The 15,614-nt window shown below is 36.6% G+C and overlaps 1 protein-coding gene across 1 annotated transcript; it reads right to left on the bottom strand.

Annotated features, from left to right (window-relative positions):
• Positions 1-310: 310 nt before the first annotated feature.
• On the bottom strand, positions 311-4,448 carry LOC145805828 (apoptosis inhibitor 5-like protein API5). The gene is made up of 6 exons (XM_082901037.1): positions 3,917-4,448; positions 3,577-3,651; positions 3,119-3,193; positions 2,593-2,658; positions 2,429-2,494; positions 311-687 (listed from the first exon to the last, which is right to left on the bottom strand). The coding sequence occupies exons 2-6, from the start codon at positions 3,577-3,579 to the stop codon at positions 670-672; spliced, it is 228 nt and encodes a 75-aa protein (XP_082757163.1). The 5' UTR covers positions 3,580-3,651; positions 3,917-4,448; the 3' UTR covers positions 311-669.
• Between the last annotated feature and the right edge of the window lie 11,166 nt (positions 4,449-15,614).

Here is a 15,614-nt window from a genome sequence, read left to right as displayed (position 1 = left end):
ACTAAAAAATTTAGTGGCCAATAGTTTCTTTCTCTCATTCTCAATTGTTTTCGTTACTAACTATTGAGTCACAAAAAAAATTTTGGTTATGTTTTTGCTACTAAATTATTAGTCACCAAAACATTTGATTACATATTTGGCTACCAAAATATTTGGTGGCCAAATACTTTCTTTTTTTTTTCTTTTTTTTTTAAAAAATTCTAAACAACCTGTATCCATTTTTAATACAACCTGTATCCTGTATAACCAATATAATCCATCAAAGCTGAATATATTATCAACCATTCAAGCATTCAACAATGTGCACACATTTTAGCTCCAACCATCCAAAACATTAATATTGAACGTCCAATTGTATATATAATACAAATTCCATACGAACCAAGTCTAATCTAACGTCAATAATTTCATTTCATACATAATACAGGACTAACCAAATTAATTAACAAAAAGGACATATGTACCACAACCTAAATTAGCATATATGCTAATTTCTACCATTCCAAATTAGCTTAGATTCCAAGTGCTTTTCCCCATTGGATTCATTTGAATTAATGCCTTGCTCGACATCAAAATCCTCGATTCTATCCTGCAGTTTTAGCAGCTGCCATCGCTTTGTTGTGCTCTGTCATTCCTTGATTTAATTTCTTCACCATAGCTTTAGTTAAATCATCTATGGTTCTCAACCTGCACATCATCAACCATAGAGATGCCAACACTATATCAAGTGTCAAACATAAACAAATAAATAAAGGAAGGAACCTCCATAATCCAGAAGGGGAAGAAAATGGCATAATGTCAGAATGCTCATCAATACTTTGTTACTTCAACAGGTAAAGTATGTAGCAAAAATCTAAATCTTGGTTGTCCAATACCCATCACGTAATATCGAACACGATGGATTTTGTTGTAATCATCTATACGCAATTTGTTCATAAACAGGAATGAGTGTACATTGAGATACCTCCTGGTTCATACCCTATATCATATTGACTAAAAAGGTGAAAGAAGACCATTGGCTTTGTGGCCAAAGTGGTAACAACAAGTGCAGTCCTATCCTTGGTAAGGCCAAGCCGTACAAAGGTGTGTTTCTTATAAAACTAGCTAAATATGAGGTTCTTGAAAGTGCCAAAAAAGAAGGATGAAATAGGATAAAAAACAATCCTCCCTAAAAATCAGAGTACGGCTTCAAAAGCTCGTTCATAATTTTGCCAGATTTTCTATTGTATATACCGAGTCATTCTTCTGAAAGGCATCTATCAACAAGACGCTCCTAACACAAGAATAACTGGTTTGAAGAAGCAAAGAAGCTCTCTATATCTATTGAACCAATCAAGACTAGGAGAGAAGGGGGGGCAGAGAAATAGCTCCATCACAAAAGTGGTCTTTCACAACCACAAGTTCAAAACAAATTGTTCAAGCTGACATAATTATAGTCGATGCAAAAAAATAAGGCTCCATTGAAAGAAGAGTCATGGAAAAAAAGAAAACCTACATTATTGCACTAAACAAGGAGCTCTCAACAATTGTATCACCTGTTCTTTCCAGATTTAACCTCACTTCCAAGTTAGGGCCACTTTCCTTGACAAAGTACATCCAACATAAGCACCACAAGTTAACTAAACTAAAATGTGAGATCAGGAACTGGGATTCTGTAGCCCAATTTCATTGAGGCATCTACTTCACCTCTAATACATGGCTCTTTCCTAGGTTTATTTTTGAAAAAGAACACCATATTTGCATTATCACCAAATTGGCCAAATATTTGAACACTTGATATGTCCTTTCCATGCTATGTTCTACCAAGACTTGTTTGTCCCACCACCAAACGCTTGTCATAGTTGGGGTTATGCATTGGAGTCGATCAAGCCACCTAGAATTGGTCTAAGATTATTTGACCACTCCTATGGGTTCCTACCTAGCTCTCGGGAATTTCATTGGTTGACCATCCTACATGGTTTGGTCAACCAAGTGACCTTACTCCAGCCTTGCTTGACCAACCTCCAATGGGTCAGCCCAAAGTGGCCTTGCCTTGGAGGGGTTCCTCGTCATGAAGAAAAAGTATTTTGCTGGGATTGGATCTTCTTTAGATTCAGATAATAATACAACAAACTTACTAATACAAGAGCTATTTTTCCCTTTTTAAAGTTACGTCATGTGCTACAAAAAGCCTGAGAAAAGTTGCTCATAAGTTGTAATAATACATAGTTATCATTATGATTTATAATGCATTCTTCTGTATGATATTTCATTACCAAATGAGGTAACACATTGAAGTCAATTATCAAGTAATGTAAGTTGGCAAAAACAAAGTTGGGACATTATAAACGTTGGGTTTAAGTTCAAATGCGCAAAATGTAGGACAATTACAAACTCTATTATTTATTTTAATCTCCAAATAAAATAATTAGTGGAAAGTACTAATTACCTTATCAAAAACAGGTACAATATTCTTGTTCAAATAGTTGAGAAACCTATTACTTGATGCACCCCTCTGGAAACCCAAAAAAAAAAAAAAAAAAAAGTTAAGGTGGACAGATAATCATATAATCCACTAAATTTGGTAAAATTGATTGCAAATACAGTTTGTACCGTAAAAAATGGAAGAGCCATATGCAGGCAAGATATTAATCTATCAATGTGGTCACCATCTGAAACCTGCAGCAGTAACCATTGTTATACCATATATGCAAGACTGAAAAGTTGTTATATATGCGTGGTCCTTCGTATTTTGAAATAAGAAGGGATGTAATAATCAATGACAACAACACTCAAATGATACAAAGCATGACCCTCCAGTTCAGCCAGTAACTTATCTAAGATTAAATCATGATAATTGGCACACAACTATTGATTTCTTACATATAAATGTCAAATTAGAACACACACCGGTTGTTCCAATTTATAAATTAAGCCAGAGGCCCAAATAAATGCAAGTATTTAGAAAAACTCCTTTTTAACAGCAAAACAGAATGAATTGATGAAGAAGATTCAATAAATTGAACGTTTTGTTACAAATATGTTAAATAGTTCAATTTTCCAAATAATGTGTTACAATTTAATGAGAGAGAGAGAGAGAGAGAGAGAGAGAGAGAGAGAGAGTTGGCTCAGTATTTACCAAGTATGGGGATACATATCCAAACTTCAGCAAATACTTGACTGTGTTCTGAACTAAAAGCCCAGCAACAACGCCCTACAAACCAATTCAAGTCACCATGTGTAAAAATGGCAGCAGAGGAAATGGATAAATGACAAATTTACATGGTCCATTGGCAGCACAATCAACTATTTAAAAATCAAATTTACTTGTCTCGACATGTATGAAGAAAGTAGCATAAAATTGGAAAGGTAACAAATTGCTCGAGTACTAAAGGCATCAAAGAATAAATTATGGATGACAAAAGCAATGTTGCAGAATAAGCATGTCAAATTTCCATTGCAAATCTGCATCTACAATCCATAAGAACATTTGTACCGAGGAACAAAAATCTTTGCCATATTTAAAAGTCAACCCCCATACTGAGAAAGAGGAAGATAGAAGTCAAAAGAGCTTGGAAGATGGAGTAAAATCATTACCATGGTAGTAGGTAAAGATGCAGCACAGACCCCTTCACGCTTGAGCGTTCGTTCATCTACTCCAGATGCTACAACCTAGAGAAAAAGATAAACCGAACGTTCAATTTTGATTTGCCAATTCATCAATGTGTAAATTGTTACAAAAGAAGTGCAATAATTTAGCCTAGTGACCCAAAAACAATTTTCTACTGCATATGTACCATTTTTGTACCAATTAAACATAATCACACTAGCTTAGTTTAACCATATGTAAGTTCAAAACTGCACAACTACATGAAGGTTCCCAATGTAGGGTTATAACTCCAAAATTATCCAAAATCGGAAAAATGATTGAACCTACCAAAGGTGGTGCACATGCAAAACATGATGTTTCTCCAGGAATTAGCAATTGTATGTGACCTGAAACAGCATCCTCAGACACACCTGTCCAGGGTACCCCTTGTATCAATATGTTGTCAATGTTTCACAGCCGAAGTACAAAAATTCTTGCATGTGATTATCTCAAAGAAGTACATCATACGCTACAATGAAAAAAATAAGGCTTAAAAAACTTGTCCACCATTTGTGTTGGAAATTCCCACATACTGCAGGTGCTAATGCATTCAGGTACAACCCAAAAAAATAAATAATCTGGCATGCAATTACGAGAAAAAAGAGTGCCATTTACCTGTTGTCAAAACCTACGAGTCATGAGCCCAATGCTTTAGGGTTTAAGACCAGTGTTTTAATCATGCTATGATGCAATTGAAACAATAAATAGTGTCTTTGGTGTGTTCTAAACTTTTCATAAGCATCTTATCATAAGCCGTTGAAGAAACCTTTATTTCTTTCTTTCCTTCCCCCTATTTTGATCAATTGCAAGTAAAAAAAGAATTGTGATCCTTTTGTTTTCTAAGGAATAAGCTTGGACTCAACCAAAGTTCTATTTTGCCTTTGTCCTATACTTGTAGCACCTTTCAATTCGACTAAATTACTCCCTAATAAATGAAGTCATATAGATCACATAGAACAAGGTAAGATATTGTACGGGGGAAAAATATCCACTGGTTTCCGTACTCCTTGTACTCTAAGCTTCTCTTGACGACGTCTACCTGGTAACACAGAAACGGTGAGCTGCCCGGCGGTGGTGTGCCAGAAAGACCCTCCGACGATCAAGTCAGTCTACTTGAGGAAGGAGAAGAGAGATAGAGAGAGAGTGTTTTCTTTTGGGGAAAAAGTTGCATACCTCTAACATTCGCCCTCCTCCCTATTTCAAGGCTGGCCATGCAGCCTCAAGATTATGCGTGCACTACCTCTGCTGTCCTTCCCAAGACAGGTGGCAGTACTCGCCTCTCACCACCTTACGCGTGTAAAGGCTTAGTCCTCCCAACAGTACACGTAGAACTGCCTAACGGTATTGAGGCATATGTGGAGCAGATGTCCCTTCCTTCGTGCCATTGGCCCAGGTGGCACACCTGACCGTAGTACCACGACCGGCCTATTTCCCAAGAAGAACTATCGCTACAGGCGCTCAACCGCGCTATGCCCCACCGGATTGCCCCTTGGCAAAGGGGCGGCCGGGGGGGGGGGGGAGACGCCCATGGATCGGGCTGGAGTTGTCCGGTTCGTCGTGGCATACCGGTTGTGAGGCATGTCGGCCTCCGTCCGGTCTACCTTCATCCAAGGTTCTCTGGAATCTGCCCATCTCGGCTCACCGGTCAGAGACGTACCAAGCCTCGCTTGTCCATAGTTTAGCCCAAGCTATCCGTAGCCCAGTCTCGCCACTTGGCTGTGTGCACTGCCGGATATTTGCGAGTCGTAGCTCGGCCAGGCTTAGTTCACGCCGGGCAGCCGGTCTTTAAGACTGAGCAAAACAGATCCTTGTCGTCTTAGCTCGGCCGTACTAACGGTGCAAATCTCCCCTCTCAGATATATATAACAATTAAATCAGATTGTTGGGCTGATATTTTGTAAAAATAGATTTTAAACCACCCCCCCGGTTTAAACACTTCAATCTGGGCACTACCAAACCTCATAAACAGATGTCAAACACATGAGCATTGTCCAGTTTCATTTGAACATTTTGTCAAACACATGGTGAGCAAAAGGGTCAGAAGACAACAACAAATACAAGCATGGACGAAACAGGCCAAGTAAGAGCAGTAGGTAGAGAAAAACAAACAAGCAAGAGCAATAGATAGAAAAAAAACAAACATACTTAATGAGCCTTCCAAATTGACCAAACCATGGCCTCAACATCTTCTTTTCCAGCTTCCCAAATTTAAACCCAAACCCCCAGTGTGACAAATTTAAAAAAGATTATGGTGTAACCCAGTGAACATTCCACCATTCTAGTAATTCAACCCATATCCTCCATATCCAAGGACAATGAATGAACAGATGCCTCAACCTTAACATGGGTCAATTTGGGGTTGGGTTTGGTTGAAGGTATGCAACAGGAAGAAGAAAACCCTAGAGGCTGAAATTAGGGGAATAGAGAGGACATACCTGTGCGATGGCTATGATGCTCCAATGGTGGATTAAAGGTTGTGCTCGTGTGCGATGGCGGTGATGCTCCGTTAACGATGGAGACAAAAGCGAGAGAGAGAGAGAGAGAGAGAGAGAGAGAGAAAGAAAGAGAGAGCCGGAGGAGAGCAGAGGCAGACAGAGATGTATGAGAGAGTTAGAGCGTCTGGGAGTGTATTTCTTAAACCTAGTTATTTTCTTTCCCGACTAAAAAAGTTAGTCACCCATAATAAATAAAGGCTTTTCTCCGACGAAATATTTAGTAGCTAATTAATTTTGCCCCCCAAAATCTGAAGTCTAATTTTTAAAATTTTTAATTATAATTGCCGACTAAAATTTAGTTGCTAAAAGTAAATTAAATACTGACTAAATAATTTTCGTAGCCAAAACTAACTATACAGCGACTAAACTATTTTTTAGTCGCCAATTGTGACATTTTTAGCTACTAAAATATTTTTTAGTAGCCAATTGTTGTATTTTTACCGACTAAATTGTGATTAGTAGCCAATTGTTGCATCTTTGGCGACTAAAATATTTTTTAGTAGCCAATTGTTGCATTTTTACTGACTAAATTTTTTTTAGTCGCCAATAATCAACATTCCCCGACTAAAAGAAATTAATAGCTAAAAATTTGACTTTTGCCGACTAATATTATTTTTGGTAGCCAATTCCATAACTTTTGGCGACTAAAAGCCATTTGGTAGCCAAAAGTGGTCGCCAAAAATGTATTTTCTTGTAGTGGTAGTTAGATGATGGTTAATAGAAGTTTTTCCTACATTTTTTTTTTTGGTATAAATTGTCATTGATAACTCTATTATAAAGACACCAACAAATCAATACATATTTGATTTTCATTTCTTTTTTATCCTAGGAGTAGATCTAATCTACATAGGACTTGTTTAAAACTTAAATAGAAGTAGTTTTAATGTAATTTATTTGTATTTAATTGTTCATTCAATCATTTATATTATCGTCTTCTTCTTCTTTCTCTCTTTTTTTCTTGCTTGTTTTATCATTATTATCACTCTAAAGAAGTCCTTGAATTTTTAACGCATAGAATCTCAATACAATTGCTTGATCATTGTGTTTGTTTAATGAGATTTTAATTACAATTCTATCAATTTAAATCTAATAAAAATTTTACTAACAAATACTTTAAAATAACACGTGACTATCCTCCAGACACCAAATAACCCGTATGTAAAATTGTTGTAAAATTATTTTTGGGGGTTCACTCTTTTTAATTCTATTGTACACCCGTATGTAACATTGTTGTGAAAGTATTTTTGTGGGGTTCACTGTTTTTAGTTCTATTGTACTTCGGTATTATTGTGGATTGTGTTCCTGTTGGCATTTCGTCACGTAAAGACTGCGCATCGGTTTTGCTAATTATAGAAACAAAATAAAGATTTTATTGAAAAGTCGTTAGTCAAAAGTCGTTAGTCAAAAGTATGACTAATTTGGTCCACGTTAGTTGCTCCCGTACCATTGATAATTTGGACTGGATTTACTCTCGTCCCAAACTAAAGTCTCATCATTTTAATATAATTATATTAATTTTTTTTAATAAAAATAAATAAATTAAAATTAATACAGATAATGTGAGAACAAAAATAAAAATACATTTCAATATAAAAAGATAACAATATCATTTTTTTTTCTATCCTTAGCTATAAAAATACATTTCAATATAAAAAGATAACAATATCATTTTTTTTTCTATCCATGTAGCTAAGGAATTATGAATAAAAAGGGATTTAAGTGTTATATAAATTAAAATTTCAAAGAAATTTAATGTAATTATATCAAACTATAAAATTTGTGATATTTTTTTAAAAAAAAAAAATTCAAAGGAAATCAGTGTAATTTACCCTTTTTATAATACATTCTAAACTTTATTATTAATATGTATTAAAATTGTGTTGTGTGTAGTTTTTTTACAATATAAAGAACAAAATATGAAATGCATATAAAAAATGAGAGTGGGAATAACACTACAAGAAATTAAGATTTTAGAAACAAATTTTTAGGGACAAAAATAATTTGTTTGCAAAAATTATATTTTTAAAGACAAAATAAAAGAATTTAAAAAATATATATATATATTTAATCATGTTAATACATTTTTTAGACAAGTCTATTTGGTTGTAAAATGATCAACTACTTTTACCTATAATTTTAATTGATCCCTAATAAACCCAAATTATACATTATTTTGTTTTATATATATTCATTTTTGAACTATCTAAACCCAAAAGAAAAAAAAAAGTTGGGACAATTTCATCACTCTCTCTCTCCCTAATCCCTAATTCCACGTATGTTAGCATTTGGATTTTGGTGTTGACTATACTCTTATTATCTTTCTTTTTTTGGTATCAATGCAACTTCTACTTGATAGGAAATGATGAGAAAAAGAATTATTTTTTAATGTGCTTTAATTTTGTTCTTGTGTGGTATGACAGGAAGATTTTAAGTTTATCAATGAACTATGTATAACAATCTCAATTCATGATTAACGTTAATTCATGATTTAATATGTCTAATAAGTTATTGAGATCGAATCTTGAATTAAATACATGTGTGATGCATTATTTATACTTTTATCTATCTTTCGTAGGAAGATATATTCATGCTTTTGTTTCGGTTTGCGAATTGAAGGTCTTATCGGCATCCGATTCAGAAATTGACTTGATTTATGTATTATTTGGGAATTTTAAAATTTTATGATAAGTTTAATTAAATTCGATTTAGAACGAATTAAATTAGAATAAATTAATGTCAATTGATTAGTTGATCAACAAAGTAATTAGGCTATTAGCCAAACCTATATAAGGCCACTTCAGCACCTCAACACCTCATATACACTTTTTGCACTCTCATTTCCTCTTGATTGAGTTCAAATGTGTAGAGAGAGAGAGAGAGAGAGAGACTAAGAGGAAAGTGGCTTCAAAATGGGAGTTGGTTAAGAATTTGGAGATTTGGGTAGGAATTTCAACCAAATAACTCTAGAAAGACTATAGTTGAGCATCTAAGGTAAGAAATCTAACTCTTAGTTGTGTAATTGAGTTAGTTTTTGTAAAAATTCAAAGGAGGTGGTCTAACATGAGAATGAACTAGGATTAAACAATTGTAACTCAAATCATACATGCATGTGCATATCATGAAGTTTTGAAATTGTTTTTACAAGAATTTTCCCATGCATGTTCATATCTTGGTTTGGTTCAAAGAATTCAACTTGTTTTTGAGCTTAATGATTCATTTGATCATGTTTTGGAAGGTTGGAATTCATGACATTACATGCAAGTTATGTTATCTAAGTTTCAAGTTTTGTTCACTACAATTGGCATAGCTTTTGGGTTTGATTTTGCAAAATAGTTTATAATTTATCATGTATTATGAGTTTCTCAATGTTTTACTAAGTTTTGGTCCAAAAGGGTGTCTTTTGGAGGTTTTGAAATTGAGTTTTGAGCTTGGGAGCAAATTTAGAAATTCCAAAATTCTGCTCCTACTCTCGAGTGACTACTCTAAGTGCGTGTACTTTCGCTCGAGCGACTAGAAGTCTGCTCGAGCATGAAATGCATGCTCCCAGAAGTTCTTTTGTTTTGTAGGCCGCTCGAGCGACAAAAGTTATGCTCGAGCAGAGGCACGTCTCTCACACTCGAGCGAGCGTCAAGCGAAAAAATCTAGCAACCAACACTTTTGCTTAAGTTTACAGACCGCTCGAGTGACAGATCTTGCGCTCGAGCGACCACTTACATTTTGCATGTCCGCTCGAGCGTAGGAAGTTGCACTCGAGCGATGACCTTATTTTTAGCAAGTTTGTTAAGTGTTTTCAAGTGCATTTTTGCATCCTCATTCCATCCTAAGTATTCCTAAAGACACACCAAAATAAGAAAAGAGCAAAGGTAATGTTTCCAGGTATGTAATTCAATATGTATTCGTTTTGTACCTATGTAGGTCACGCGCCACAAGGTATCTAAATCGCCTACTCCATTCGTCTATTTGGAGTCATCTGTTATTTGTAAGTAATAACTCTGTAAAGTTATGTTAGACTTTGATTATTTTCTGATAATATGACATGATTAGTTTTCTGAAAAGCCATGTTTTGTATGAATGAATGATCGTCCAAGTTTCTGAAATGTACCCGTGACATCCATAGCATTATGTGATATTTGCGTCCCTTTATGGGTCATCAGAATGCCTTTATGGCCGTCTCTCTATGGGTCATCAGAAACGTCTCTGTCATAGACGCACCCCGCGAGAACTCTCCGATATCCACGCTTATGAGGGCGCGAATTCGATTTGTTCTCTAGGTTACTACAGTTCGGACTCAATGTCACGGTTCTGAATCTAATCTCACAAAGTGCAATGTGAGACTGATAAATCACCAAAATGTCCAAATCTGGCAAATCGTTTTGGAAAACTGATTTTTATAAAGAAGTGTCAAACATGGACTGCTTTGCCAGATACAGAGTCGCCACCTAAATATTTTATTTTGGAGAAATTTAAGCACGTGTCCATCATCACCAAAGTTGCCTCGGCTCAGAAACTTGGGCACGAGAGGGGAAGGTCATGCAATGAACACCCCTGCTCGCCCGATCAAAGATCGGCCTGTACTAAGCATGATATTTTGTTTTTGAAAACACATGTGCTCTTATTCCGGTTAATTAGCTAATCTTACTACGTGATGCGCACAGCATACAAGTAGACTAGATCGCCTAATTTGAAACAAAACATTGCATGTTCGTTTGTGAAAACGGTTTGAATTTTGTTACTCGCAAGTAGGCTAAATTGGGGATTTGATGATTTGTTTCAATTCAAGTAATCCAACCTTCACCCGCAGGCATTCAGACAGTTATATCAAATAAGCAGTTAGCCTCATGGCAAGCATGTTTTCATGGCAGTCAATTACACACATCCAGTATGCTAAAGCATAAACACTCATAGTGTACTCCGAGCCAAAACAGAGAACTAGTTAGGAATCATGCATGATCCTAGTGTGACAACCCTCACCACTGTTTACTGATAATACCACTAATTACTGCTAAACTGTGACTGACCATGATTAAGTAACTGATTTGACTGACATTCTGAACTGATTGATTGAGTGTATTAGTTTAAACGCATTTCTATCTATTTGGCTGTTAATTGATCTGTTCATGTTTTATGTTTTAAAATGCAAATTGAAGGCCTTATCGGCGACCGATTCAAAAATTGGTTGGTGTTATGTGATTTTATGAAAGATTTAATTGAAATGTGATTTGGTTTGATTAAATAAGGTTAAATTACATTAGTTTGGCTTTATTACCAAATTGCCACTTAGTGGACAATCCTAGACCATTCTTTTCTACTTCCCTCATGTTTGATGTGCCATTCATTTCCTTAAGAGACCAAAAACGTGAGAGAGAGCTAGAGAGTTGGAAGTGAGCTTGAGTTCATCAAAATTTGCTTGAGACTTAGAAGATTTGAAGAGTTCATTGCATATTTGAGCTCCTAGAATTGAAATTGAAGACCCAAGGTAGGAGAATCATCTTCTTGAACTTGAATTCTAGTTGTATCTTGCATGGTCCATGAGCCATTAGTGATCAAAGTCTAGAATGGGTTTTAAATTGTTGAATTGAAGCTTAAATCATGCATGCATGTACACATTGGTGAGTTTTGAGGTTGTTTTCATGAAAATTCTTACATGCATGTCTATATCCTAGCTATGGTCCATGAATTCATCATGTTTTTGGAAGTTTTGACTCATTTGATTACGTATTGGAAGCTTTGATTTCAATTGAACACATGCATGTTACATACACTTTATGTTCTTGAAGTTTATTTGATATTGTGTTTAATTGACTCACCTTTGGGCATTGATTTTGCAAATTGATCTTCAAAACATATCATATTATGAGTTTTAAAGTGTTTTCCAGAAAATTGGCCCAAAGGAATTGAATTTGATGCTTTAAATGTTGAGTTTTGTGCTTGGAGACAAATCTGGAAATTCTAGATTTTGGATCCACGCTCGAGCGGGGGACTTCACGCTCGAGCGTACACTCTGAGTACATGCATCCCGCTCGAGTGGGTAAAATAACGCTTGAGCGTGAAATGCGTGTATCCAGTACTTTTCATATGTTTACAGTCCGCTCGAGCGAGGGAATGCACACTCGAGCGAGGACTTGTGTCTTACGCTGGAGCAGAGGTCGGGCGCCCATCGAGCGTGAATTGCATGCATCCAGTACTTTTGCCTGAGTTTGCAGTCCGCTCAAGCGGGGAAAGTCATGCTCGAGCGGAGATCTTTTGTCTGCATGTCCGCTCGAGCGAGACCTTTATTTTCTGAAAATTTTGAAAAGTGTTTTAAAGTACATCTTTGCATCTTCATATTATCCTAGGCATTCCTAGGCCTAGTTTAAGGCATCTTAATGAGGTTATTGATGTAAAACCACACCGAGTCAAGTAAGGGGATAAGTTATTAAACCCAAATGTATAATTTACTGAGTGTTCGTTCTATAACTGTAGGGTTGGTATCCGAGGACGCTCATTAGCTGCTTATAGCCCAGTGCTCTGTGAGTAACAATGTTGTAAAGATATATTCAATCATGAATATTTTCTGAATGATCAACTGTACTGCTTTCTGAAATGATATTTCTTACTAAATGATTGCTTGTCCTATTTGCGAACTGTACTCGTGGCATCCATAGCAATTTACTATTACTGTACTGTACTGCTACTGTTACAGAGATCTCTGTCAGTTCCCATATTTGGAACCACTACTGTTTACTGTTATGATGGCCATCAACTGCCTGTTCGGTCTGTTAAGACCTATTGTACTGTTTGCTATTGGATGTACCACATATAACTGATATGGTTTTTAAATGACTGATATGACTGTTTAATGACTGAAAGGACATTCATTCTTAACCTCTTTACACAACTGTTACTCACTGGGCTTTAGCTCACTATTTATATATATATGTAGGTGTCTAGGCACCGGATCGGAGCTAGGAGCTTTGGGCTAAACTCTCTTTTTGTCAAGCCAACCAACGTGCCTCACTGCTAGGTTCCAAGTGTGTTCAAGCTTAGGCGTTTTTGGGGTGTCTCAGTTCGCCCTTCTGTCTCTGTTTTGTAATACTGTATAGACTTGTACTGTACTATTATGGTAGGGATTTGGTCCCTAACCTGAATGTCTGTATATGATGTATGTACATATTGCTTTTGTTCTGAATGTAAATATGTTATGAAAAGTCTTTTTGCATACAGATTGTCACAGCTCATTGGACATATTTCATTTACTGTTTTGGCTTCCGCCAGCCTCTGTACTTTGTATTGCTGTTATTACTGTTAAACAAGCCTTCGGTAATCACAGATTACTGGCCGGTTACGATGCTAAACCCATAGGGGCGGGTTTGGGTCGTGACAGAGTGGTATCAGAGCGATATCAAACCACGAGTTATACGGCACACACGTGTCCAATTGAGCTATATGATGTCTTAGAAAAGTAATTAGGGCATTGTATGAGCATGAAAAAGTGTGTGTGGTCATGACATGAATATATGTGCTAATGTGCTAATGTGTTTAAGTATGAAACTGCCCATGTTTATTATCATTGTATTGTATATAATGAAATGGACAACGCAAGGAATGCTGATGAAGCAGAATCATCTGATGCCAGAATGGCAAGATTGGAAAGAACAGTTGAACTGTTGACTGAGGCCTTGAGGCTACAACAAAACTAACAGCCCCCACCTCCTCCGATATAGCCGGAACCGAATGTGAATGATGATATAATTGCTCTAACACAGAAGTTTAGTAAAATGAAACCGCCATCATTCCAAGGAGGCCTTGAACCACTAAAGGCTGAAGCCTGGGTTCTTGAAACAGAGAAATTATTTGAAGTGTTTCCGTGTTCTGAAGCACACAAGGTCCTATTGGCCACTTTTACTTTGCAAGAGGAAGCCAGAAGGTGGTGGATGCTGGTCCGCGACACCAATACTGCCATGAATTGGGCTCAGTTTAAGGGAGCCTTCTTTGAGAAATACTTCCCTCAGTGTGTCAGGGACCACAAAGTGACTGAGTTTGAACAATTGAAACAAGGCACCATGTCGGTAGCAGAGTATGAATCTCAATTCACTGAACTCACCAGATATGCACCACACATGGTTGATACTGATTACAAAAAGGCCATGAAGTTTGAAGGCGACCTTAATGTTGAAATACTTGACAAGATAAATGTTCTGAAGTTACTGAAATACATGGATGTTTTTGATCGAGCAATAATGACTGAGTCGAACATCGAGGCATTAAAACAGACTAAAACACCAGCGACTGAATGACGCGGTAAGAGACGAGGCTTTAAGTTCAAGAAAGGCCGAAATAACTCATTGAACAAAAAGCAGAATACGGGGTCAACAACTAGTTCCAGTAAGGGAAATAGTTTCATACCGCCCTATTCCGAATGTGGTAAGAGGCATAAGGGGTTTGTTATAAAATTTCAGGTGTTTGCTACAGGTGTGGCAAGGTAGGCCACATGGTTAAAGATTGTCCTTCCACTTCTCAAGGCAATAGTAAAGCTACACCAAGCGCAGCAGCATCAACTGCTCCACCGAAACCCAACCCCAAAGCTACGAGAAAAGAGCCTATGAGGCAAGGCCGAGTGTTTTGCACTCGTACCGGGAGATGTGCAGAATACCAAGACCGTTGTGTCAGGTATACTCTCAATCTGTACTCAAAATGCTTATGTTCTGATTGATTCGAGGTCTACACATTCATATGTATCGCATGCTTTTTCGCGAAAATTAAATAGACCACTAGAACCTATGAACTATCTGTTAGCTGTATCTTCACCTGTTGGAGGATCTATGACTTGTGCTTATATGTACCCTGCATGTGAAATTATTGTTGGAGATGTTCATTTGTATATTGATTTACTGCCTCTGAATATTGATCACTTTGATGTGATATTGGGAATGGACTAGTTAACAAAATATCATGCTACCATAAACTGTTTAACAAAACAAGTTGTTTTTCGTCCACCTGGACTGCCTGAATTTGTTTTTAACGGAGTTGGATTAGTACCTCCCCCATATATGATTTCTTCCATGAAAGCTTTTAAACTGATTAAAAATGGGTGTAAAGGGTATCTGTGTTGTATATTGACTATACCTACTGATGCTAAAACTTATGTGAACAGTATTCCTATAGTTAGAGAATTCCCAAATATTTTTCCAGATGATTTGCCAGGGGATTTGATTGATAGGGAGATTGAGTTCACCATTGATGTGATTCTCGGTACACAGTCAGTATCTAAAGCTCCTTACAGAATGGCACCTACTAAATTGAAAGAGTTGAAAGTTCAGCTGCAAGAACTGTTAGATAAGAAGTTCATCAGGCCCAGTACTTCACCGTGGGGCGCGCTGATCTTATTTGTGAAAAAGAAAGACGGCTCATTGAGACTCTGTATTGACTACCGTGAACTGAACAAGGTAACAATGAAAAAAAAATATCCATTGCCTCGTATTGATGATTTATTTAACCAGTTACAGGGTGCC

This window comes from Camellia sinensis, chromosome 13 (genome assembly GCF_055761805.1).
Source record: "Camellia sinensis isolate YWXY chromosome 13, ASM5576180v1, whole genome shotgun sequence".
Taxonomy (NCBI): Eukaryota; Viridiplantae; Streptophyta; class Magnoliopsida; order Ericales; family Theaceae; genus Camellia; species Camellia sinensis.
The sequence above is the reverse complement of the archived record's forward strand: the minus strand, read 5'-3'. Positions and strand labels throughout refer to the sequence as shown.